General features: G+C 43.1%; 1 protein-coding gene across 1 annotated transcript in view; it reads left to right on the forward strand.

The window, feature by feature from the left end:
* Nucleotides 1-314: 314 nt before the first annotated feature.
* The window catches only part of SPHK1 (sphingosine kinase 1), a 113,506-nt gene continuing 86,580 nt past the window's right edge, over nt 315-27,240 (forward strand). The window contains exons 1-2 of the mRNA XM_061616299.1: nt 315-385; nt 25,122-25,198. Of these exons, the coding sequence (XP_061472283.1) occupies nt 25,186-25,198 (13 nt within the window). The 5' untranslated portion in view covers nt 315-385; nt 25,122-25,185. The remainder of the gene's footprint in view (nt 386-25,121; nt 25,199-27,240) is intronic.

The following is a 27,240-nucleotide window of genomic DNA, read 5'->3' on the forward strand; positions in this document are numbered from 1 at the left end:
TTGATATTGACCCAAAGTGGCATTATTATCCTTTTTGGGCGTGACCGATTCTTTATGCTGTAAAGTATCTATGTTTGTTGGAGCGTCCAACGCCTCATTGGCTCCAGACCTGAGCAAATCGCTAGTCAGCTCCAAAGAAGAATGGGTTGTTGCACCTCCAGTACCATCATATTATCCAACACTTCATTTGGAGTATTGGTGGTAGCTAGCTCACTGGGTGACGTTGTGGGCAGATCTACAAAATATGATTCAGTAACTGTTCGGAGTGCAGGAGCTTCCTCTTGAGAAGATTCTGCAAGTGCGATTTCAGCTGCCAGACTTAGAACAGGATAGTCCTCGGAAATTACCGGCAGATTATCTTTAAAGGAGACGGACCAATCATGAAGTAGGTACATATCTGGTGGGGAATTCTCATGAGGCCTTTCCTTTTGATGTGAAGTAAAAAAGTCTGTAATTTTCAGTTGGCCCTTTTTCACCTTGTCAGTGGTTTTGGAGGTATACAAAGCGGGTTGAGATTGTAGCTGTGGTTTTCCTCCCCCACCCAGTCTTCTCTATTGTAACATACTCTCGAACAGGAGGGGGGCTCCCAAGTCTTTTCTTACACTTCTTGTCAAGACCATTAGAGTATTAACATCCCCCCGAATTCAGAGCTGTTGGTGCCAGAACCCCTTATAGAGCCCCAAGTAAACTTTGATAGGCTTTTTTAGACTCTGACTCAGCACTGCACTCAGACGGTAGGAAGGTTCCTCCCTGATTGTAGATAACAAAATTACTTACTCAGTAATTAACGACAGAGGGAAGAAAAACACAAGGAAGACAACCTTTCAGGTCTCGAGAAAAATATAGTTGGTATAAAATCCTCAGCTGAGGCAGAACAGGTTGCTTAGCCTTGAGATAAGGACTCTAAAAACTGATAAAAAAACGGAGCTCCAGACTCAGCGTCCTATTCGGTCGCCATCTTGCCTTTTCGGTGGATGGATTGATTCCAGTAACATTACTGCTCCTTTAATCCAGAGATACAAATACTTCTAGACAAAATACAAATAAGATTATTAATGGGTGTAGCTTTAAGAAACTGAAATCTTTATGATATTATGTATTGGATGGCAATTTAAATATAAATCACTTATATTTTACAACTTGTGAGCATAATTTATAAGATTTAAAATTTACATCTTAAGTAGCGCTCCATTATCTAATAGCTAGCTAACACACTGAAGGAACTGAAAAATCCAATGTAAGAACACAGGAATATTGGAAACTGGTGGAAAGCCACCAAATTTATTTTCCCCTCTCGAAAGCTAGACAGCAAGATCTCACTGAGTGTAAACAGTTTTTGACTGCTACATGATGTTGGATTTGAAGGGGGGTGGGGAATAGAGGTAATACCAAAATCTTGTTTGTGTTATCATTGTTTAACGCAAAAGAAATTATGTATCAGATCTGATACGTATGCACTTATCCCCAAATAAAAATTATTTAAAATCCAACTACCAGGATGTCTATTGCTGTAAACATCCTTTCAATCTGGGAAATCAAGTGCATACTATCCCCATTTCATTGCCACCTTGCTTCTTGTATACTGATCGTACATGTCCTGAAATTTAGCCCCTGGAATCTTTCAATGCATACTCTATTTCTTGGTGTGTAAACCCAGAGTTATTGGATAATGTCTGCTTAATCAGTCTTCCTGGGCCTATTGAAATTTAAGTCTGTAAGTAGGCTCACCAGGATGACAATCCACTTTAGTATTAGACACACAGGAATCCTATTTAGCTGTTTCATCCAGTCTTAAAATGTAAGTGTGATAGATGGCAAGAGAGGTGGACAGGCAATGTAGTACTCTGATCTAGGGATGGGCAAGAAATTTAATAAAGTTTGTATTTCAAGCTGAGTCTGTCAAATTTGCAGTTTCCGAAACAATGTAAGAACCAGAACACAGCCATTTGCACTTACTTGAATTTTGCAATGCAGTTCACCAACCAAACAATGTTTACAAAAGTACATTTGTTATGGGAAAGTTTGCCTAAAAATAAATGTATGATTGAAAATAACATACAAAAACACATTATATGATGAGAAATTGCTTGCAAAAATGTGTACATTAGTCAAAACTGCCTACAAAAATGTGTTGATTAGTAGAAATTCACGTTTATTTGCTTTTTTTTAATCTCAAATTGCTGCAGTAATGTGGAGAACTGAATTTAAGATTGGAAAAATTAGAAACTGAGAGAACCAAAGTTGACAAATCTTTCCATCCCTGCTCTGATCATGGTCAGATGTATCCATGGAGAACTGCAGATAGAAAGTAGTGCTGGCTTGACTAAGAATTTGACCTAGGGCTCATAGCAATCTGCTGTAGGGGAGGCCTCCACCTATGTGTACATCTTATTTCCATTACAATTAAGCATGCTGTGCAAGTCCATTTAATTATCATTTATTTATGCTCAAGGTAGCTTACAACATTAAAAACTTACTTAATTCACTAAGTTACAGAATATAACCAAATTGAAACAAATCAGAAGTTAATGAAATAATCTCATTAAGAAATATACAGTACAATCACACAGTTGCCTTATCATTCATATATTTTAACAATAAAATACAAAAACAATTCCAATAACAGGAAAAACAATATACCTGCAAAATTAAATCTTGACAACAAAAGCCCCTAAACACCCCACCACAATAGTCTCTAAGCATCCTGAGCAGCATGTATTTCCCGACTTGCAATACGATAATCTCTGCCATCTTCAGAGTAGCAGTTTTGCAGCTGGAATCAGTCAGGATCCCACTCTTCCAGACAGAAATAGGCTGGCAAAGGTCTTCTAGTATTCACAGGTAAAATGGTCTCTGGCACCTTCAACTGTAGCAGCTTTATAGCTGAAATCAGCCAAGGCTCCACTCTCCCAGGCAAGATGGGAACAGGCCAACAAAGCACGGAGCAGGTCTTTCAGCACTCACAGGTAAGATGGTTTAAATGCTTGCCAAATGTTTCAATTAGCTTCATTTCTAGCATAAAGTATTATTTGTGTATTTTCTCTGTGCTTTTATGAGGCCAGCCATACCTGGTAATTAGGGTTGCCAGGTTCCTGGCCTGAGACTGATCCTGTATCTTTAGGAGAAGAGAAAGTCAGCCAAGTGCAGGTGTTCTTGCAACACTGTAATGAGAAAAGCCACAAGGTGGAATTCTCCCTTCCCCCTGCACAACCTTTAAAGGTACAGAAGACCTCTTGGAGGCTGGGCCTGGCAACCAAGAGGTTTTCTGTATCTTTAAAAGTTGTGCAAAAAATTCTCTCTTGTCAAATTCCTTTACCAGAAAGTGTGATCAGACACCTGATGATTGTTTAATGATGCCACCTGCTGGAATCCAACTATAAATGCTGTTCCAGTGAACTGTCTCCTGCACTCCAGTCCACATCCTCTCAAGAAGACAATTTGACAAACAATTTCATAAACCCCAGACTCTTGTTTTAAAGAGATATTAACAGGCAATGTTTTGACAGCTGGGAAATCACCTGTGCTAATAACTCACAAGGGCACTTAAAGTGTGTAAAGACTGATTATTGCAGGAGAAGGGACCAAATATAGGATAAAATTGGGGAGGGGAGTACTACCAAAGTGGGCCCTAATTCAAGTTTTGCACAGTCAAGTGGCTGATTTTGGACAGGATTAAAAGTCGGGAGAGGATCAGTTAAATATTCTAAATGGAAAACAATGCAAATAAGCTTACAAATGTTAAAGTTATGTGACTAACTGAGTTTGGGGACTTTCCATTTGAGAAGAAACTATTGATAAGTACTCTTCAGATACAGAATCATACTCAGAGTGCTTATCAATGGTTCCTTCTCAAACTGGAGAGAGGTAATGAGCAAGGTATCGCAGGGCTCGCTCCTGGGCCCAGTGCTCTTCAACATTTTTATTAATGACCTGGATGAGGAGGTGCAGGGAATGCTTATGAAATTTGCAGATGATTCAAAATTGGGAGGGATAGCTAATACACTGGAAGACAGCAGCAAAATTCAAAGGGATCTTGATAGGCTGGAGCATTGGGCTAAAAACAATGGAATGAAATTTAACAGGGATAAGTGCAAAGTTCTACACCTAGGAAAAAGAAACTAAATGCACAGTTATTAAATGGGGGATACCTGGCTTAGCAATACTGCATGCAAGAGGGATCTTGGAATTGTTGTTGATCACAAGCTGAATATGAGCAAACTGTGATATGGCTGCAAAAAAGGCAAATGCTATTTTAGGCTGCATTAACAGAAGTGTGGTTTCCAAATCGCGTGAAGTATTGGTTCCACTCTATTTGGCACTGGTTAGGCTTCATCTTGAGTACTGCATCCCTTTCTGGACACTGCACTTTAAGAAGAATGCAGAGAAACTGGAATAGGTTCGGAGGAGGACAACAAGGATGATCAAGGGACTAGAAACAAAGCCCATTGAGGAGAGACTGAAAGAACTGGGCATGTTTAGCCTTGAGAAGAGAGGCCTGAGGGGAGGTATGATAGGATTCTTCAAGTACTTGAAAGCTTGCCACATAGAGGAGGGCCAGGATCTCTTCTTGATTGTCCCAGGGTGCAGGACACAGAATAATGGGGGAAAGTTGTAGGAAGCCAGATTTTGACTGAACATCAGGAAAACTTCCTAACTGTTAAAGCAGTAGGACAATGGAACCAATTACCTAGGGAGGTGGTGGGCTGCCCAACACTGGAGACATTTAAGAGGCAGCTGGACAGGCACCTTTTATTTGGATTCCTGCACTGAGCAGGGGGTTGGACTCAATGGCCTTATAGGCCCCTTCCAACTCTATGATTCTATTACATGAGTGTAATCTTTGCCACCCTGGGCTCCTGCTGGGAGGAAGGGTGGGATATAAATCAAATAATAAATAAATGAAATTAATCTTGCTGCATATTGTGAAAATAAAGTCATTGGCAATAGCCAGTGACTAATTATTATTATTAATATTGAGAATAGTAATAGCAGTAGTAGCCACATGGAGAAAATGGAAGCTTTTAAACTACAAAACATAAATAAAACTTTCATTGACCAGTGAACATTTTCTCTCTCTTAAACATATTCTGCTAGTACATTGTTCAGGTTTTTATAGGGAAGGCTTCAGATTTTATCCAGGAATATATTTCACTCTATTGAACGGGACTTACTTCTGAGTAAACATGCCTAGGCTCAGGCTGCACAAGGAATTTCTCAGAACAGGATAAAAACAAAAATCTGCAGGCTTTTTGGTCTTTGCTGCTTCAATTCCTATTAACAAGCAGTTAAATTATCCAGGTATAGATGCTGCATTAACAAACACTGTTTAACTACCTATTATGAGAAAGCACTTCTAATTCACTTCCATGGCTACAGCTGCATTTTGTATTGAATAAAGTGGCATTTAATGCAGAATCTAGCTGATATAAGCTTGCAATCTAGGTTTTTGTTTAAAGCATGATTGTATCCCTCATGGGTTCGGGGAGTGGGATGGGGTAATATGAAGTCATGATAGTAGGTCTTGAATATAAGCAACGAGAATTCTGTAATCGAAGCGTTGGACTTAACAATTTTTAGACCCTTTTTCCTCACCCTAGAAACAGGTTAACTAGGGAAAGTGTACCAAACATGTAAATTAGATGAATTTATATAAATGTTAAATTTACACAATCTGTTTCAATCATAGATTTCAGATTTTACGATTACAGGATTTAGATTTTGGTGGATTTTCAGTAAAGAATTCCAGAGCCTCTTTTCTTATACTGTGCCACGTGGTTTACTTAGAAGGAATGCCTCTTTTCATCCCTTTCCCCATATTTTTTTGGGGGAGGGGGGTTCATTCATGTTTTCATTCATGCACACACTGATCCAAATAATTTATACGATCCCTGTTATTCCTTCATGTATGTTTTATTCCATAGTGGCATCAAAATCTGAACTCCCTGCACTTGCTGATCTATTTTAGGTTTTCAAAAAAGCAGATGGGATCAGCTGCCCAGATTTGCCAACTGCCTTGAAGGAGAAAACCACATGTTTAATAACTTGTTCTAATGCAACCAGGCATCCCACACTGATTGGGGCTTTAGGGCAATAAGAAATGATAACCCTTGTAGCCAGCATGAACTGCTGCGCTCACAGCTTGTCAGCTCACAGTGGTTGCCTTGACATCTAGATCCTTCAGCATTGTCCCATTTTGAACAGAGAAGCCTCTGTGCCTGTATGCTACAATAGCTAAAAATGCCCTCATTAAAATACCATAGAAATCCATGTTCTTTTACCACATACCAGAGCCCTTTCCTCTTGCTGCTATTGGGTTTTTTTCATGTGCAAGATCCTGTCATTAAGGATTCCTTGTAACTTGCAATTTTTGACCTTCCAATAAAAACTAGTTCAGGGGTGAGAAGGGAAAGAAAGTTATGCATAGGATCACAAATTAGAAAGAAATTAGACTAGGAAGATTTTAGGCATAACCTCTTTTCAACAGCTGCCTTCTTCCAGATGTACACAAAATTGCATCCTGTAAAAAGATATTACAACCTCGTATCTTCTAGTTTAATTAAGCTCTGTTCCTTATCAGTTCTGCACGCAATTTCATTCTTACATATTTTAAGACCCAGCTAGCTACCTCAACTTGCAGGCTAAGAAATGTTCCTCAAGGGGGCAGCAGCTGTCCCCAGAATAGGTCAATGAACATGCACTTGATAAGGCTGAATCAAGATAGGAACAGCTGGGATGCCTCCAGACTCTCACTTTTTTGCAGCAGGGATCAAGCACATGCTGGAAGTTTAAGTTTGCACAAAAGTGGATTAAAGCACTCTGTTGCCTGCCCCCCTTACTTTTGCTATTAGGAAAGTGATGGGCAAATGTATTGAAGAGGGTGTGATGAAGAAATGATTAATGGGAAGATGTATAAACACCCCACAAGTAAATGAGGATGAATGCTCAGTAAGGTTATATTACTGTGTAACTTCCCCACAAAAAAATCAGAACAAATACTCAATAAAGGCCGGATGTAATCTTAACTTCTGCATAAACTTTATGCAACAAATCAGGATGAATGCTGAATAAACAAGTCATGTGGAGGAGCCCTTTTTTTGCAGAGAACAGGAATAAGAATGTTCATGGCATCTTGGGAGACCCTAATTATGTCTCCTTTGAGCTGTTTTCTTTGGACATCTGAACTGAGGAGAGAGTGGGGAAAGTGTCATAAAAGGAAACAGTAACTGAAAATGGTGAGACTCAACCACAGAGCATAATTCATCACAGAATAATTTATAAATCATCACATTTATCAAGGAACATTGTACAGTATTACCATGTGAGTTGTACATACTGTATCTAAAGCCCTGAACCTTTACTTTAAGAGCAACCTTGTAATAAATCTCAAGTAACTCATTAGCAAGCAGAACTTTCTGTTACTATTAGCAGCTGCAGGACATCATGATCTAGGAACACTTAATCATAGCAACAGACAAACTGAAGTAAGTATAAAGGCTGTTTTTCAACTGTACTAGTATTTAATATAATTTAAAATGTTTAACATCTAAAAAACAACCCCCCCACAACTTTACACTTTTTCTGTATATACAAATTTTGAGTACAAAGCTTTTTGTATTACACTTTTAAATTTGTGAATTCACGTGTGTGTGTAGAAAGAATTTCATTAGCGAAGCAGTTGGTAAAGAGAACAAATGAAATCCAAATTTTGCAGAAAGGTTGAACGGAAACTTTTCAAGTTTTGAATTTGATCTTTTTAAGAACCATTGAAACATTTTAAATATACGTTGAATGGAATGGTGACTTTGTAATTTTTCTATAACATGGAAGGTGTAAATGATGTCTCCTTGTCCTCAAAAATCTAGACTCCTCAGATTTTCTACCAGCTTTTTCAACAAAGGGGGTTTATTTCTTAGAAGACATTTATGCATTTACACATTTGGGAGTCACGCTCTGCATGAGCTGAAAACAAATAAAACAAAAAAAGCAATATCTTTAATTTGAAAACAATATGAAATTTATTCCAATACATTAGAAGAACAGTGATGCTGGAGTTTCTGGTTTTGGCATCAATTGTATATTTTTACTGTCAAGTTTTGTGAGAAGAAAGGTCTGTCTGTCTGTCTAATCACTTGCTACCCAAAAGTCTCCAAGTGACTTACAAAAATGTTAAAAATAAAAACATTATACTACTAGGGTAACAACAAGCCACTTGCCAAACCCCTCACTCTTCTCGCCCTGCTCACCAGCTCCTCCACCCCAACTCCACCCTCCACCTGTCTGTGCCTGTCCCGTCCAGAGCCGAAAGAATGAGGCTGGAGTGTGTGTGCAAGTAAATCTCGTTTTATTAGAGTAATTAATAAGGACCAGGTCCCAGGTACTCAGCCAGCTGTGGCTAACCTTTTCCACCTGTCCCTCCTTGGAGGGATATATAGGCTGGCTGGCTGAGAGGCCTGGGAGACCTTCTGCCTGCAGGAAGAGGAACATTGCGCTGCCAGGGAGGGAGAGCCCCTTGTCATCTGCTGCTGCTGTGCTGCTTCCCCTGGCAGTCACCACCACCACCCTTCCTGCTGGACTGCTGCTATTGTATTTTATTGTATTTTAATGCTATTTAATTACTTGTTCTGTTGAGTTTGCTATTTCTTTCTATGTTTTTGTATTTTATGCTGTTTTACTCTTATGTACACCGCCCAGAGAGCCTTTTGGCTTTGGGCGGTATAGAAATTAAATAAAATAAATAAAAATAAAAATTAATACATCAAAGGCATTGCGCTTCATAGGAAACCCTACACTAACTCACTAGAGTCCCTAACTATACTCTAGACATGCTCTGCAGCGTGTGAAGGAAGTTGACTCAACACCCCCCACTGGGAGCGGCAGGCTTATATAGGAAATGTTTTCAAACGTAATCTCTGACTCCTTCGTAATTCCTGTCTGCCCTGTCTGTTTCTCGTGGCGACGGGAACGAGGAGACGGGACGCGCATCCAACGGCTCATCTGAAGACACCTGCTCCCGAGCAACGGGCTTGAGATCAGGGGGTGGGGCCACACTGGAATCCTCCTGGGAACTGCTTGGCAAGGGAGGAGCTGGCACTGTCTCTGAAGCTTCCCCCCACAAGTCTTCTGCATCAACTGGGGGCGGTGCGCTCGGCTCCTCGGAAAGCGCGTTACTCGTGGGAACTGGCTGGAGAGCAGGCTGCCCCCTTCCCGCACAATCCTGTTCAGACACAACAATCCCCAACTCTGCTTCTTCTGGCTGCGGAGGCGCCTGAAACTCATGCCTCCCCCCTTCTTGTCCCTTCTGAGTTGGCTGCAGCGCAACATCATCCCCCCCCTCCATGCTTTAACCCTTCCCACCTCTGAGGTCTAGGTTTCTCTGGATAAGCCTCATGGAATTCTCTCACCAAAGTCAGAGCGTGCACATTCTCCTCTGTTTCCCAGGAACGTTCAGTTGGATCGTACCCCTTCCAATGAATCAGGTACTGAAGATGCCCTCGGTGTTTTCGCGAGTCCAAAATCTGTTCTACTTCGTATTCCTCCTCCCCCTCTACCAACAACGGCGGTGCGGGCTCCACTCACGGACGGTGAGGGTCGGGGGCAGCGTCCTTGGTCAACAATGCCCTGTGGAAGACTGGGTGCATCTTGAAGGTGGGCGGCAATTTTAGTCTGTAAGCCACGGGGTTAATCTGTGCCTCCACCTCAAAGGGCCCTACACGCCGATCCTGCAGTTTACGACACCGGCCAGGCATAGCTAGGAAACGTGTAGAGATCCAGACCTGGTGTCCCACTCGTATGAGGTCCCCCTCTCTCCGATGCTGGTCAGCTGCGCGTTTGTAATCCGCTTTGGCCTGTTCTAGTTACTCTTGGAGTAGCTGTTGCATAGCGTGAAGTTCCTGCAAGTAATCCTCAGCAGCTGGGACTGAGAGACTGTCTTTTGGGGCAGGGAAGGCTCGGGGGTGGTAGCCAAAATTGGCGAAGGAAGGAGTCTGTTGCGTGTGCGAATGCACAGCATTATTATAGGCAAATTCTGCTAAATGCAGGTAAGACATCCAGTTGTCCTGCTGATACCCCACAAAACAACGTAAATATTGTTGCAACACTGCGTAGACCCTCTCGGACTGCCCATCCGTTTGGGGATGATGGGCAGACGACAGTCTCAGCTCACTTTGCAGCAACTTCCACAACGCTTGCCAAAAACGCGAGGTGAATTGTGTGCCCCGATCGGAAACCAGGCTGTCTGGCAGACCGTGCAGCCGATACACATTTTGCATGTACAACTTGGCAGTGTCTTGAGCGCTTGGGAGCCCTGCGCACGGAATGAAGTGAGCCATTTTCGAGAAGGCATCAACGACCACCAAAACTGTGGTTTTCCCCTGCGAAGGTGGAAGGTCTGTTATAAAATCCATAGTAATCATTCGCCAAGGTCCTCCTGGAGTAGGAAGGGGTTCCAGTAGCCCCGGTGGCTTCCCAGTGGCATGTTTAGCCCTCATGCAAGTGGGGCAAGAGCGAACATAATGCTCTACGTCCTTCTTCACCTTGGGCCACCAGAACTCCCGAGTGACAGCTTGAATGGTCTTAAAAACCCCAAAGTGGCCTGCTGTGGGGGCGTCATGGCACTGACATAGTACCCTCACTCGCAGTTCTCCGGGGGGCACATAAACAGCTTCCTGATGGTGCAGTATGTCATCCTTCCATATAAGGTCCTTCTGTTCTGCCTGGGGTGACGCGCCGTCTTCGACCCGCTGCTCCTGCACGAAAGGGTCCTGTTGTTGCGCTTCACGCACTTCAGCTTCCCAAGAATCTTGGCAGGCCCCTACTACTCCCCACTCGGGAGGGATTATGTACTGTAACGGTCTTGGGGTGGGATCCCTCAGAAATTCTGGCTTTCTTGAGAGGGCATCAGCCCGCTTATTCTGTGCTTGGGAGATATAATGAATTTTGAAATGGAACCGTGCGAAGAACTGAGCCCAGCGCACTTGCCTCTGATTGAGTTTACGGGCGGTGTGAAGACTCTCTAGATTACGATGGTCTGTGCGCACCTCAATTTCATGCTGTGCCCCTTCCAGATGGCGTCTCCAGGCTTCAAAGGCATCTCTAATGGCTAATAGCTCCTTTTCCCACACAGTGTAGTTTTGTTCAGAGTCGGTTAACTTTCTGGAAAAGTAGGCACAAGGCATCAGTTCTCCCCCGTTCTGGGCCGGTTGCAAAAGAACCCCTCTGATCGTGGCGTCCGACGCATCCGTCTCTACCACAAAAGGGAGCGCCGGGTCGGCATGCTGTAGTATGGGTTCGGTAGCAAACCTTCAGGCTCTCGAAAGCCTCTTGTGCAGCTTCTGTCCATTGGAAAGGTCCTGAGCCCTTCAGGCAATCTGTGAGTGGTGCGGTCTGATGGGAGTAGTTGGTTATGAAACGATGGTAGTAATTCGCAAAGCCCAAGAAGCGTTGCAAATCCTTCTTGGTCTTGGGGGGTTGCCATGTGAGTACACAACAAACTTTTTCTGGGTCCATTTCTACTCCTGCTGGAGAGATCCGATACCCCAGAAAGTCCAACGTGGTTAGGTCAAACCCACACTTTTCCAGCTTCGCGTAAAGACGGTGTTCCCGTAACTTCTGCAGCACTGCATGCACATGCGAGTCGTGTTCCTCGGGAGTATTCGAATAAATCAGGATATCATCCAAATACACTATCATAAAGCGGTCCACAAAGTCCCAAAAGATGTCATTCATAAAATTTTGGAAGACTCCAGGTGCTCCCGACAACCCGTATGGCATCACCAAATACTCAAACTGACCGTAACGGGTCTTAAACGCAGTCTTCCATTCATGACCTGCCTTAATCCTCACCAAGTTGTAAGCTCCTCTCAAGTCCAGTTTCGTGAAAATTTTGGCGGAACGCATCCTCTCCAACATTTCCCTAATGAGCGGCAGCGGGTAACTATTGGGGATAGTGAGCTGGTTTAGGGCTCGATAATCATTACAGGGACGGAGCTCCCCCCCTTTTTTCTTCACAAACAGCAGGGGGGCACCAGCTGGGGACTGTGAAGGGCGAATGAAGCCTTTCTTCAAATTGGCGTCCAGAAACGCCCTTAACGCTGCCAACTCTGGTTCAGATAGAGAATAGATCCGCCTGGCGGGGATGCGTCCCCCAGGCACCAAATCAATGGCACAATCATAGGGCTGGTGAGGAGGGAGCTGTTCTGCTTCCTTTTTATCGAAGACATCCCGAAAACTCCCATACTTGGTGGGCAAAGTTATCTCCCTTGGGGGAGGCACCCCTGCCAACACCTGTGGCTCCTCTTCAGGCTGGCAATGTTGATGGCAGTACTTGGAGGTAAAAACCACCATAACTTCATCCCAAAAGATTGTGGGGTTGTGCCTAACCAGCCAAGGCATACCCAACACCACCGGGAAATGCGGCAAGGACGCCACATAGAATGACAGGTCTTCCCGATGTCCAGGGGCCTTCACTTCCACGGACTCAGTCACCCGAGTCACCCCCCCAGACTTCAGAGGCCGGCCGTCTATAGTTTCCACTGCCAACGGCTGACTCAGTTCTCTTGTGGGAATAGCGTGGTGTAGCACCAACTCTCGGTCTATGAAACAAGAGGATGCTCCGCTGTCGATCATAGCCTTGGCTGAGCAGCTCTCGCCTGAGGATAGGGTGATGCAAATGGGCAACAGAAGGGCCCCTTGGGAGGGAAGGGGTCGTAACGGAGGCTCAGTGTCTGTAGCACCCCCCAACTCTCTAGCCTCTACGAGAGCTGGGATGTGAAGTTTTCCGGCGGCTGGGATCGTCTGGTTTTGGCTGCACAATTTCTGGCGAGGTGCCCACATTTTCCGCAATAGAGACACAGTCCTTCCCTCCGGCGTCTTTCCCTCTCCTCCTCTGTCAATTGCGGTCTAGCCCCCCCAATCTGCATGGGCTCCTCTCCCGAGACAGTAGGGATGCCAGGATTGGGCACGGGGCGTGCACGGGGCAGCAGAGCAGCAACCTGACTCCGTGAAGGCTCCATTCTTCGCTCCAACTTTCTTCCTTCTAAGTGGCTGTCTATCTGCAAACTCAGTTGAATCAAACCCCTCAGTGAGTCGGGGTGTGTGGAGCGCGCCAGTTCATCCAAAACTTCTGGACTCAGTCCATTTCTGTAGAAGTACATCAAGGCTGGGTCATTGTACTCCGTCTCCTGAGACAAAACACGAAAAGCATTCGTGTATTGCCCTACAGACCCCCTTCCCTGTCTCAGGGTCCCTAACTGGCGGCCAACCATCTCCTTCCTCTGGGGGTCTCGGAACATGTCCCCCATCGCATTCTTGAAGGCGTCAAACTGGCGCAATATCTGGTCGTTGCGAATCAAATACGGGGTGGCCCATTTTGCCGCTTCCCCTTCCAATAAACTGATGATGAACGGCACCTTCGCGTCATCAGTTGGGAACTCAGCTCTGCACACTTGAATGTACAACTCACATTGGGCTAGAAACATGGCAAACTGTTCACTCTGGCCCCCGTATCACACGGGGAGCCCCACTGGAGACTTCACAGGGGCTGCCGCCCCGGGGGGCGCAGCCTGGACTTGGGTGACCAAGGCTTGGAGATTCTGGTTATCCACTTGCAAGGCTTGCGTTGCGGCTCTGAGGTTTTGGTTCTCGGCTTGTAGGGCTTGCGTAGTCACTCGGAGGTTCTGGGTCTCGGCATACAAAGCTTCCATGGTGATAGGTACTCCCCCTCTTGCTCCATTCTGGTCCATGTCATCCGCCATGGGAACAGGTTCAAGTAGGGATGGTGGTTGAGTCAATCTGTCCCGTACAGAGCCGAAAGAATGAGGCTGGAGTGTGTGTGCAAGTAAATCTCGTTTTATTAGTGTAATGGATACATCAAAGGCATTGCGCTTCATAGGAAACCCTACGCTAACTCACTAGAGTCCCTAACTATACTCTAGACATGCTCTGCAGCGTGTGAGGGAAGTTGACTCACCGACTCCCCACTGGGAGCGGCAGGCTTATATAGGAAATGTTTTCAAACGTAATCTCTGACTCCTTCGTAATTCCTGTCTGCCCTGTCCGTTTCTCGCGGCGACGGGAACGAGGAGACAGGGGACGCGCATCCAACGGCTCATCTGAAGATACCTGCTCCCGAGCAACGGGCTTGAGATCAGGGGGCGGGGCCACACTGGAATCCTCCTGGGAACTGCTTGGCAAGGGAGGAGCTGGCACTGTCTCTGAAGCTTCCCCTCACAAGTCCTCTGCATCAACTGGGGGTGGTGCGCTCGGCTCCTCGGAAAGGGCGTTACTTGTGGGAACTGGCTGGAGAGCATGCTGCCCCCCTCCCGCACAATCCTGCTCAGACACAACAATCCCCAACTCTGCTTCTTCTGGCTGCGGAGGCGCCTGAAACTCATGCCTCCCCCCTTCCTGTCCCTTCTGAGTTGGCTGCAGCGCAACAGTGCCTCTGCAAACTGCAATGTGATGCTTACATTTTTCTTTAGATATAGATAAAAAGAAAACAATAAAACAACAACACCCCTATGCAGACACAAGAAGCTTTGGAAGCATACTAATAACAGACAGCATAACAGACAGTATCTCTGCCTATCAGATGCCTGGAAAAAAAGTTAGTCTTTACCTGGCACCAAAAAGAAAGATGTCAGTGAAGGTACCAGGTGGACCTCACTGGGGAGTGTATTCCACAGATGGCGAGCTGCAACTGAAAATGCGGTCTCATCACTACCCTCCGAGCCTCCCTCAAAGGGGGGACCTGGAGAAGGACCTCAGAAGAAGATCTAACAATCCAGGTAGGGTTTGTTTATACACATGGATTATCTAGGCCACAGATAATCTGTGCTCCTTCTACTCGCCCCCCAATTTCTCACAATCCTAAAATAAGATTAATCTTTCAGTACAGTCCCAACCACATTTATTCACAGGTATGTCCCAATGAGTTCACAAACAGAAGTTTGTTTAGGATTGCAAATTTCAGTAACCTCATCATTCCTCCCTTTCCCATTTTGGTTAACAGTCCATACGTTGCCCCACTTTGGTATTATGTTTTAAAATCCAACCAGGTGGCTGCAGCTCATTTTTGAACTTCCCAGTTGTGAGGATGAGATGAGGAAGCAGCACGCTGCTCAACAGACATTATCTTTTAGAATGTTCCATAAACAGAATGCAAACAGCATCCTCCTAACAGATGCATGACATCACGTGGCTGCACAGAGTTGCCTCTTCATTAATGTCAGTTACAGGCAGGTAAGGTTCTTTGTTTATGTACATGTTTCTGTTACATTCCCCTCCCCCACTGTAGGCTCTGTCTGAGGCTGGCTTATGGTCCGTACTGGACAGAAGAAATTCATAAGAAACTGCGGAAGTCAAGAGTAGGTTCTGGGTTTACCACCATTTACCTCATCAATGAGGCAAAAAGAAAATAGGGTATAAAATAATTTGTTGCAGGGGTGGGGAACCTCCAGCCTGTGGGCCAGATGCAATCTGCAGGGCCGACACCTCCAGTATATATGACCTACTCTCCTCACCCCACCCTGACCCAGGGTATTTTTAACATATAAAGTGCAAGGAAAATCCTCCCCTCATGAATCCCCCCCAAGAACACAAAAAACCCCTCCCTGAAGTGCCCTTTTAATGCTGCTTGTCCTAATTTACATTTGGGGAAAACAAAATGCATAGACGTCAATGCTTTTCATGTTCTCCGCTAAACTCTTTAGAATTTGCCAGCCTGTTCTAAGTGAAGCCTGTGCCTATGTTACCCATATGGCTTAATCAGACTTGTTAGATTCAAGACTTTCAAGCTGTTAGCCTGGGGTGGGGAAGAGGAGAGGGGAGGAGAAGGATTGCAGGGCTTTGAAGCCATTTTGCTTAAGAGCAGCAGGAGGGCAGGCCTGGCCTACCTAGTTATTTTAAACGGTGGGCCCTCCTTGTTATTATCTTGGGGGTCTCTCAAATCCGTAAGGAGGGAGGAGCCTATTTAAAACAAACTTGTCTGTATTTTTGATTATAGCTGTTGTTTAATAACTGTTGTAATAGAACTATGAGCCAGGAACTTAGTTTCCCTGCTGGGATTCTTCATTTTTCCTAGCAATTCTGCCTTTTGGGGTAGGAGGGTTAGAGAAGCAAATGGAAGTTCAAGGACCTGAATGGAAGAAGGCTTTGGCTCAGGACAGTCTGTTGCTCTTTTGGACTCTCCAGTTAGAGCTTTAAAAGCCTGCACTGAAGGAAGTTTGAAACTTTGATACCAGGTAGAATAATAGAGTTGGAAGGGACCTAATTAGGCCATCGAGTCCAATCCCCATAGGGAGGCTTCCTGCTTTTTGTAAACTCCAGCCTAGGTGACTGGAACACCAATTAGAAGGTGGGGGGGGCTATACAATGTAAGGGCTGATTAAGGATCACGAAGGACAGTACTTGCGAGGGAAACCATGGTTGCCAATAGAGAAACATAGGATATATTTCCCCATTGGGAAACCATGCTTGCCCACAGGGAAGCCACTTTCCTGGTTTCCCTATGGTCAAACTTAGGTCTGTATTGGGAAGTAGTATCCCATGTTTTAGTATCTACCATCCAGTGTGTGTCTCATCAGGGGACTCCCTTGCAGATGGATTTGGGGAAAAACTTTGCTTTTTTACGTTAAAAGTAAAACCTCCTCCCACCCCACAGTTCACCAGCCACCACTGACTGGCAGGGGAAGTTCAGGTTAGGACCCTGGTGGAAACTAGTGCAGGGCAAGATAGGGGCCAGGAATTCAGGGCATGCTGCTGATTAAGTTAGTAAGAAATTGAGGTGCACAATGCCAAATGCTAGAAGATATACAAAATGGAAACAAAGAATTTAAACAAACAAAATGTAACTGCTTAGTTAAATTTTAGACGCCTTTAAATTGCAATAACTGATATTTAAAATACATATTTCATGACAGTGTATTTAAATAAATAGGTTTAATTATCTAAAATGAAGATTAAAAATTCCCTTTCACATGATTATAAAGTGCTCTTTGAGTTCATTCCTCCTAAGTGAAAATTATTTTTAAAATGCTCTGCCTTTCCACATGGCAGTTAGACTTGAAAACAGTCTTCCCTTGACCAATGAGAGTCTGTTTACAAGCCTAATAGCCATGTGAGTGGGGCATTTGTTTTGAGGAAGGGGTCATAGCAGCTGTAATGAAATTACTGGAATCTGGGCCACTTTGTTTTAATTTCTAAATACAGACATGGCTCATTTTTGCTAAATGGTCATTATCATCCAATGCAGCAATTTCAGAATGGGTATGGCAAACAAGGAGACACTATTCATTTCTACAAAACAATTTAGCTTCTTTAGGTATGTGTTGGATTTTGTTTTTTTTAAAAGCACACTAGGAATGGGGGAGAATATGTGCTAAATTGGACTTAGTGCTGGATTTTGACTGAATCCAAAAGTCCTCTGTCTTTTCAGACTGGCAGTGATTTCTTGCGGTGGGCTGTGGCTGTAATTGGCATGGATTTCCCCCCAAAATTTTTTCCTGAATTTTCTTAATTATCTTCATAATTGTATTTCCTCTAAATTGATGCATTCATAAAGGCTGTGTAGGTGTGATAACGATCGCCATTAACATCAATTAACCTTCCTCCAATTTTCTATCTGTTTTGTTAATCCTCAGAAATGGCCATTAACATTAATATATTTTTTCCTTTTTCTTTCTATTTTCTAATTCTTTTGTGCCTTAAATAATGTTTACTGTGAGTAATCATTTTGCTCATTATTCAATATCGCATTACATCGCATAACAAAATGTAGTTTTCTCAGTGATGTTTCAATGTAATGCAATGTTTTTCATTTTCACCTATGAAAGACTACATAAAGTGAGTTTTGTACTGGTGGGGATTCTAATAGCTATGGTATCTTTGTAAAGTAGTGTAACTAGCGAAACATTTATATGTCACTTGCAGACTGATTCCATAATAAAAACTACTTCGCAGCCAAAGTGTGAATATCATGTCTAGTAGGAAATTACATGGGGAAAGCTCTTCTTAATGTGTATTCTTCCAAATCCATTGCTAATTACAACTATATTTGCTTTTGTACCTGTGTGCATGCCTGTGTGTGTGAGACACTGTGTGTGAAATTTCCCCTGAATTTATAAGTTCTTTCATTTCTGTAGCTTCTGTACAGAAATGCTTTTCCTCCTCTCCTGAGCATAGAAAATGTCAGATTTGAAAATATTGATATTTTCTTCCCATTTTGGTAACAGCCTCTGCATAAAAATGACATCATTTGGAGGAATAAGATCTTTATAGTGATAGATAGCAAACTAAATGCTGATCCCAGCTGAAATCTGTTTCTTAGTACTGAAGCTAATAGTGAGGGACCAGATTCCTCTTTTCATGTGACTTTATACATACACTAACAGGGAAACAGGGCCACACCCCACCCCACTACCTCCCTCATCATCACTGATGTACCCACTCCCTGTAAGCCTGTTGGATTATCTCAGAAAAGAGAGTAGGCCAAAAATGGATGCCTAATGGGACACCAATATTAATGCCAAGAACAGCCTAGAACAGCATTATAGCTGACTGTTTCAGTTCAGACACAGGCACAGTGCCCCCTATAGGTGGAGTAACAACATGATTGTTTAAACTCATCACAATTCTTGCACAACAGGGCTTTCCTGGCTTTCTTTCTGCTCAAGTCCATCTTCCCCACAGACCACACATACAAAAAGACCATGCATTCATACCTCTCTTTGTCTCTCTCTCTCTCTCACACACACACACACCACATTTACATCCCTCTGTCACACACATGTACATGGGTGTCTGCAGGAATTTTCTTGGGAGGGATTTTTCCAGGGTGGGGGCAAACTAAAAGACTGAAAGGGTGGAGCAGGCTAATTTCTCACAAAAACTGAGATGAAACATGCCTGTACATTTTGCCTCATAGATATCTAAAAAATGCTAGACACTTTATTTTAATGAAAACTGGGGATCTGGAGGTTATGGTTCATCCCAGGGCATTGTAGAAAGCCTTCACAGGCACTATGGCAGTGACCTGTCTTAACCATTTGATCACTACATTCTGTTATACATGTGGTTTTAGATAGATAGATAGATAGATAGATAGATAGATAGATAGATAGATAGATAGATAGATAGATAGATAGATAGATAGATAGATAGATAGATAGATAGATAGATAGATAGATAGATAGATAGATAGATAGATAGATAGATTCCTCAGTTAAAGTACATGCATTCCTGAACATTACCTCTTTAACAGAAACTTTGGTACCAGAGGTAGGAATAACATGTAAATGAATAAGGATAGGCTCCTACACCACAAAAAAGGAGAGCAGTTCAACATATTTCAGCAAACTTTTTATTCAAAACTAACAATACTTATGTCTGAAATGAAGCAACCAGGTCAGGTAAGCCTTGTATACAGACCACTTGAAGGCGTCTTCCAAATTGCATCCAGGGATGCCTGCCTTGTCTTTCTACTTTTATCATTTAGCATCTTGCTATAGCAATTGAAAGCTTTGAGCAGGCAGGCAAGGGGCAGCCACCACCACTATCCTGTGCTTGGTCTCGGTCTCTCTCTCTCTCTCTCTCTGTGCCATCCTCCCTGAAGCATTGTTTACTGCGGAGGTGCCTGCGCCACCTGGCAAGGAGACCATTCCAGCCATGTGCGAGAGAGCTGCCTGCAGCAGCCAAAATCCAGTAGACAAGGAGCCACATTCTATGTCAGAGTGTGTGCCCCCCATGTCCCCTGCACCCAAAAAAGACATTGTTAAAAGGAGCTTATTTCCTGGAGGATTTGTTAACTGAGGTGTTACTGTAAATATATGCAAGCTTCTTTATTGTGTTTATGGAAAGATTGGCCTACTTGAGGTTATTTCCAGTAAACCTTGTTGCTGCTTGCTTCTTTCAGTCACATCCTGCAACCATCCCTCAACTATCAGTTCATAATGATAAATTTGCCTCTTATTTCAGCTTGGCTTGAGAGATTCACATAGCAATCCAGAACTAACTATAGACCATGCCTTGCAGCAGTCATTCTTTAAAGCCACTGATATTTAAGTGATGTTAAGACATGGTCTTAATGTAATTAATGTAAAGCATTTCTTGTGAGAGTATTTAACATGGGATAGAAAGCAGAAGAGAGGCAATTTTAAACCAAATACGCATTCTAGCCAACATAGGTTTTGCATTCAAACTGCAGATGCGGGAAAAGCAAAAACCAAGTTAAGCATCTCTTCTGAAAGCAGCCTCAGTCTTCAGCTGAGGAATGACATGTACTAGTCTTGCCCTTCTAATTTGCCACAGTTCTGCACAACCAGCTGAAAGAATATGATTGCATATTCAGTTGTTCCTTGGAATCTTGCTCCTGGCTGGACAATAACAAACCTGAGTCATAAACATGAACTGAGATATGTCATCAGAAGCAGGAGGAGGAAAGGAAGGGAGTTAATTAGAGTAGGAGGAGTTGTATGGAATTGCTGGGACATGTGGGAGATTGAGCAAACTCCTCTGAGGCAGAAAGAAAAGAAAACTGTGAATGAAATACATCCTAACATTTGAGTTAGACCTTGTAGGACTTTCATTCAGTGGAATCAGTATTGCCTATGGAGGTCCACGGAGAAGAACATAAGATTATTTATTTATAGATGAAAAGAAAACATGATGTAGGAACAAATGAGCAGTAATGCATTCCCAACCATCATTGGTGTGAACTTTTGTAATAAAAAATTCCTACGAATATACATTAGTTCAATGCCTTACATATGTTTAAAACGGGAGCCTGATAAATTAATAAAAGTTTTTGTGTGTGTTCTGTCTTATGCCTTAAGCAAAACCAACAGGTCGCTGGTTAGGCAGAAAGCAGTGTTGTTTATGGACAGAGTATATTCAGCAGCAAAGGGGGTCAAAGGCAGACTTGGATGTCTGAATTCATTTCAATCAATCCTATCTTCAGTTTTTACAAATAAATTTGGAGGAGATGGAAACGAGGCTTCTGTAGGCAGCAAATATGCTTTGAGAAAAAATAAAGAATGTATAGTGGTTTATGATGCATAGTGTCACTTTACACACTCTGTTGTGTAAGATAATGAGGACTTTGACTGTTTTGCCTAATGAGATGTTTCCTAACTCCATATTTAATACATGAAATTATGAAACTATGATTGTGCCATGCAGGGCTGGTTCTAAAGGGCGGCCAAGTTGGGCACTGGCCCAAGGACCCCAGAGCTACAGGGGCCCTCTGCTCCCCTTCCATGATCCGGGCCCCCCCATGCCCCCCACTTACCTCTCAGCCGGCTTTTTAGCATTGCCCTTAATGAAGATGGCAGCCACAGCTTCCCTAAAGTACTGAAGCCGCTGCCGCCATCTTAGTTGATGGCAGAGATGTGCAGCCACCATCTTCATTAAGGGCAATGGTAAAGACTAGACAGGTAGGGGGGCCGTGGGGGTGCTCAGGGGGCCCACGCGCACACGTGTACACACACGCGTGCACACCCACCGGGGGGCCAGGGCAAGCTGATGCCCAAGGGCCCCCGCATGCCTGGAGCCGGCTCTGGTGCCATGCCCAGTGCATTCCTGGCACCCATATTGATTGGTAATGGAACAGTGTGGACTGAAGCACACTAATTAGTTAGTGAAAGTACCTTGCCCAACAGTGAATGAGAGCATTGCATGATGTACTGCTATTCCCCAGTGTACTCGCATGCCTACAGACCTGTAGAATTGTGGGGTGCTCTGTGTAGGAGGACACATGATTCTCCCCAGGAGAGAAAATAGCTGACATTACTTGTTATAGGGTGATCTTTGTTTTGTAAATAGAGGAAACCCTTTCATGAGACCTCTAAATATTTGTTAGGCATCCATACATTCTTAGCAAGGAAGCCTCTGTAATAAGGAAGGTTCTAAAATGCTGAGTAGGGGTCAAGTGGCAGAGTGAGTAGGTAGAAATGGAGTGTAAAATTAACCCCAGAGACCAGGAGTCCCCCAAATTTTGAGCCTTGGGCACACATTTGGAAATTGGTTGTGGATGCCACAAAATACCTATTTCACAGAAGAAAATGATGATGCTCAGAACCCCCAGCAACAGGCAAAACACCTGCACACACTCCAGAGCAAATCAAACACAAAAGCAGATAATACCCTCCCCTGAACCAAGAAAAAGAAAAAGCAGGCAAAACTAATTGGAGCTGTAATACAACATCTGGAGGGCCACAGGTTCCCCATCCCTGTTTTCCAAAACTAAATAGGATTATTAGGGAAGACAGAGTTTACAGACTTTCAAAAGTTCAGGGCCGGTTCTAAAGGGTGGCCAGATGGGGCACTGGCCTGAGGGCCCCTGGAGTTACAGGGTAACAGGGGGGCCCTCAGCAGCCCCTCCGCTCTTCTTCTGCGATCCACGGCAATCTGCGGGCACCACCCCCTAATTACCTGTCTCCTGCCTTTTAGTATTGCCCTTAATGAAGATGGTGGCCGCGGTTTTCCTGAAGTACTGAAGCCCCTGCCGCCATCTTAGTTGATGGCAGAGATGCGCACGTGTAGCACTTAGGGAAACCGCGGCCGCCATCTTGGTTAATGGCAATAGTAAAAGACAGGAGACAGGTAGGTGGGGGTGGGGGCGTGTGCAAACACGCACACACGCCAGGGCCCAGGGCAAGCTGATGCCCAAGGGCCCTGGCATGCCTGTAGCCAGCCCTGCAAAAGCTGGAAAAAACACAAAGCAAATTTGAAAAAGCATGGCCAAATTCAGACATAGTTAGCATGATGTTAAAGCTGCCAAGTGTGGAATCTTTGGTTTCAGAGAGGGATGGAAGGAGCTGACAATTTTGGTTTTCCTCAATTTCTAATTTTTCCAGTCTTAAGTTATCCACATCTCTGCAACTATTTGCAATATTTAAAAAAAAAACTCATGAAAATTCTTCAGCATTTTAGTGCAAATTTCTCCTAAGAAACATATTTTGTATGCAGTTCTGACTAACGTATACATTTTGCAAGCAATTTCTCCTAATATTATCCTCTCTCTTATTTATTTTCATGAATATATTCATGTTTATGTACATTTTCCCCTAATATATGCATTTTTGTAAACATTGTTTGGTAAGAGCACTGCATCGCAAAATTCAGATAAGTGTGAATTTTGAAGGATGGCTATGTTCTAGTTCTCATATTGTTTTGAAAAGTGTGGATCTGATAGATTTGACTTTAAATGCAAACAGAATCAAATTTCTTCCTCATCACTAGTTGCAGGTATAACAATTTCAATAATCTTAGGCCATCTTTAGAGAAAAGCTGCTGGTGGTGCAATCTGGCCCTGGCATCTTCAGCAAACAAAGGAGATAACAGAGCAAGGAGGTGGGAGGGATCATCTTTTCAGAATCATATTTTATTCCTCCCAGAGGCAATGTTCTGAACTTTCTCCTCTCCAGGGAGAGACCTCACTGGGCAATTTCATCCCAATTATGGTGAAACCAGAACCTAGGAAGGAAAGAGAAAATGATTATTTTGGAGCAAAATGTTTCAGGCCATCATTCTTTGTGGTTATAGGATGACACATTAACTGGCAGTCTAGAGGAAGGGTAAAACTATCACACCATACTTAACTCTGAGAATATTTGGAAAGGTGTCGGCTAAGTGGCAGACAATTCATTTATGTGACAGGGAAGCAAGAGCAAAGCCTCATGAGTCATAACCAAAGTTTGTAAGAGTACACTCAGGTTCCTGTCACCACCTGGAGTGCTGGTGTCCAAACTGAATTTGCCCAACTAATGTGAAAAGTCTCACAAGGAATTAGAATATAGCACTATATGCTCTACCATGGAGACCAGACATAGAAGAAACCTTTGCCACAGTATATTATTTTTAAGCAGGGATGCTTCCTCCTCCTGGGCAATGTGTTGCAACACTGTGTGTACGAAGGGAAGCCAAACTTATGTCACTGCTGTGGTGGGATGAAAAACCTCCACAAATAGCAGCAATTGCCTCAAGACTTTGCCTCACAATTTGTGGTTTCAGAAGAACTAAAATATGTTCTAAAATGTCATGCCACCTTGTTGAAATACATTGTTTTTTCAAAAGCTGTTCTCTCACAGATCATAATAGTGGCAGTGATATGTGAACGTTTTCTGACTGGGAAGGACACATTAAGACAAATACCTTTAAGTAAAAGGAGAAATTAGAACACAATTTCACAGCCTGAAAAAGACTGATTCTATACATCAGAGTTACCTAACATGGTACCCTCCAGATATTTTGGATCATCCCTGGCCATGGGCCATGCTGGCTGAGACTGATGGGAGTTAGAGTCCACACTGGCTACCCCTGCTGCTATACATGATTACTTGTAAGTCAGACTATGTTCAATGGGCCTTACTCCCTCCCCAAGTCAGTGTGCATAGATCTACAGCCAAATACAGCTACCAACGCAACTGTTGAGAACCATACTGTTTAATGTACTAAGAAAATTCAGCATGTGTGTGGAAAGTGACTTTCACCTGATATACTTAAGCAAACCAATAGCATAGAGCTGCAAAATTACTTGCGTAAGTGTGAACAACAATGTGGGACACAATCTTGCAATTGTGTGTATTTCTGCCAAGGATTTTTGTATACCACAGTGTATTATAGTCTAGAACACTAGCTTCTTTGGACAAATAATGTGCAAGCATAGCCAGGTGCCTCCTAATCTCCCACTTATTATACATTTTCTAAATTTCCATCATTTGTTAGGAAGGTGGTGATACAAATTTAATGAATGAATGAATAAAACAGACATCAGCAGCTGCCACTTGCGGGTAACTTTGTAATGTATTTATTTATTTATTAAATTTCTATACCGCCCCATAGCCAAAGCTCTCTGGGTGGTTTACAACATAAAAACAAATACAATATATAATATACAATTCATATTCAGTACAAGTAAAAGGAAAAATACATCACATTTTAAATAAACATAACTAAACAATAAATCTCAACAATGTACATAACATAACAAAATAAATAAACCGAACGTAACAGTTATAAAACTATCTAAAACTATTCTCCAATGTCCATTTCTGCTTCTCCCCACCTAACTCCATCTTCTGTTACCAATAGCACTATAAACATTTCTTCCATTGTCTTCTTTCTCCAAGACAACCCCAAGACGACTCCAAGTACGCTGCCTTGTCTCTTGCCTTTCTTGTCCTTTGAGTTGAAATGAATAAACCAGGTAAGCCAATACCTTTTACTGAACCAAATTCTGTTGGTAGGGGACCTCCTATAACACAGAGGTCATTGGGAAGAATAGAAAGTTAGTTAATTCTTCTGCAATATAAAAAGTAGCAAAGTGTGTGGCCATATAAACAATTTAGCCACTTCCATTTTCAGATACACATAATATATTGGCCAGCATGAGAAGTATAGATTGTTCTTGTAAATTTCAGAAACGGTAGTTGTTTTAGTCTATTGCACTAAAAACAACTAATAGGACTTGCTATGGCATAAACTTTTACCAGTTCTAATCTAGTCTTTAGGTGAGATGAGGTTATAGATGGGGTTGGGGAATGACTGGTGTTCCAGATGTTGCCAAACTCCAATTCCCATTAGCCCCAGCTAGTGTGGCCAGGGAGTTGAGTCCAACAACATCTAGAGGAGCAAAGGATTCCAAGACCTGCTCCAGATTATTGTAAAGACATGATATTTAAATCCATCATAGCTGAAGGGGAAGGCTTCTACAACCTGTGACTGTTACACAATTACCTTTATGTATACATAAGTTTGCAAATAGACTGCAAAACCTTTCATTCAGCAATTTTCTCACAACCCTGTTCGGCCTCCTTTAAAAAAAGAAAGAAAGAAAATAACTAGTCACACCTGCTTCATCTCCTGAGCTGGGAGCTGAACTATGATTGGACTTTTGGACTGTTTAGGTTTATTGCAATACTAGCAGTGCAATCCTATTCATGTCTGCTCAGAAGCAAGTCTTGCTATGTTCAGTGGAGCTTATTCCTATTTAAATGTGTATAGTAGGGATGGAGAGCTTGTAATCCTCTAGATCTTCAACCTTTTCTGACCAGCATCTGCCTTTAAGTTAAACATGAACTCATTTCTTAATTTTACCATTTACTCATATGGTGATAGTGTTGTTGTGCAGGCCATGACCAGTAGTGGACCCTGACCAACCATTTGAAGACCAATGTTCTAGATGTTGCTTGACTACAACTCCCTGACCACTGACCATGCTGGCTGGGGCTGATGGGAGCTGGAATGCAACAACATCTGGAAAGCCATGGGTTCCCCTCTCTCTGGAATGTAGGGCTGAAACCTAAGGTGGTTTCAAGCCGTTTCTGCCATGAAAGACAGGAAAGGGAATTCCCTTAGCTGTAAAATAAATAAATAAAATAAAAACATTCAATCTAAAATAGCAGCATTAAGAAAGACTAGACACACTGACTGGAAAAAGTGTATAAAGATGAGCCCAATTTCCCCTGTTGTTTTTTTCCTGGGTGGGAAAAAATGGCTGTAATCTCTATTAAGTGAAATCTGATACATTAAGTTTGTAAGACGTAAAGCAAATCCTTTGAGTAAGAAAACACATGCAATCAGGGGATTTTATAAGAGTTTATAAATCCCAATTTAAGACTCCTTAGAGATCAGTCTTATCCCTTATTCAAAAAGCCAACTTGTTGCACAATCTGTTCAAAATGGCACATCTGATCAAATACACAAGCAGAAATTGTGCATTGCCAGTTCCACCCTTCCACCTTTGATTCTTACATCAAAAGGCAACCAATAATAGAACTAATCCTTCCCACTGATTTCTTTATTACTGCTTCATCTCTTGTAATTTATTTGTCTTTATTATGTTTACTAAGATTACTCAGTGCCAAATTAACTGTCATGTAAGCACGCAATGTCAATGTCATAGAGCATAGAATCATAGAATCATAGAATCATAGAGTTGGAAGGGGCCTTGTAGGCCATCGAGTCCAACCCCCTGCTCACAGCAGGAAATCCACAGCTAGAGCATCTCCCGCAGATAGCTGTCCAGCCTCTGCTTGAAGTCATCCAGCGAAGGGGATCCCACCACCTCCCTAGGCAGTCGGTTCCATTGCTGAACTGCTCTTACTGTCAAGAAGTTCCTTCTAATGTCCAATCTGAATCTACGCTCCTGCAACTTAAAACCATTAGACCTAGTCCTACCCTCTGGGGCAGCAGAGAACAAATCTGTACCCTCCTCTATGTGACAGCCCTTCAGGTACTTAAAGAGTG

Source organism: Rhineura floridana, chromosome 3 (assembly GCF_030035675.1).
Source record: "Rhineura floridana isolate rRhiFlo1 chromosome 3, rRhiFlo1.hap2, whole genome shotgun sequence".
Taxonomy (NCBI): Eukaryota; Metazoa; Chordata; class Lepidosauria; order Squamata; family Rhineuridae; genus Rhineura; species Rhineura floridana.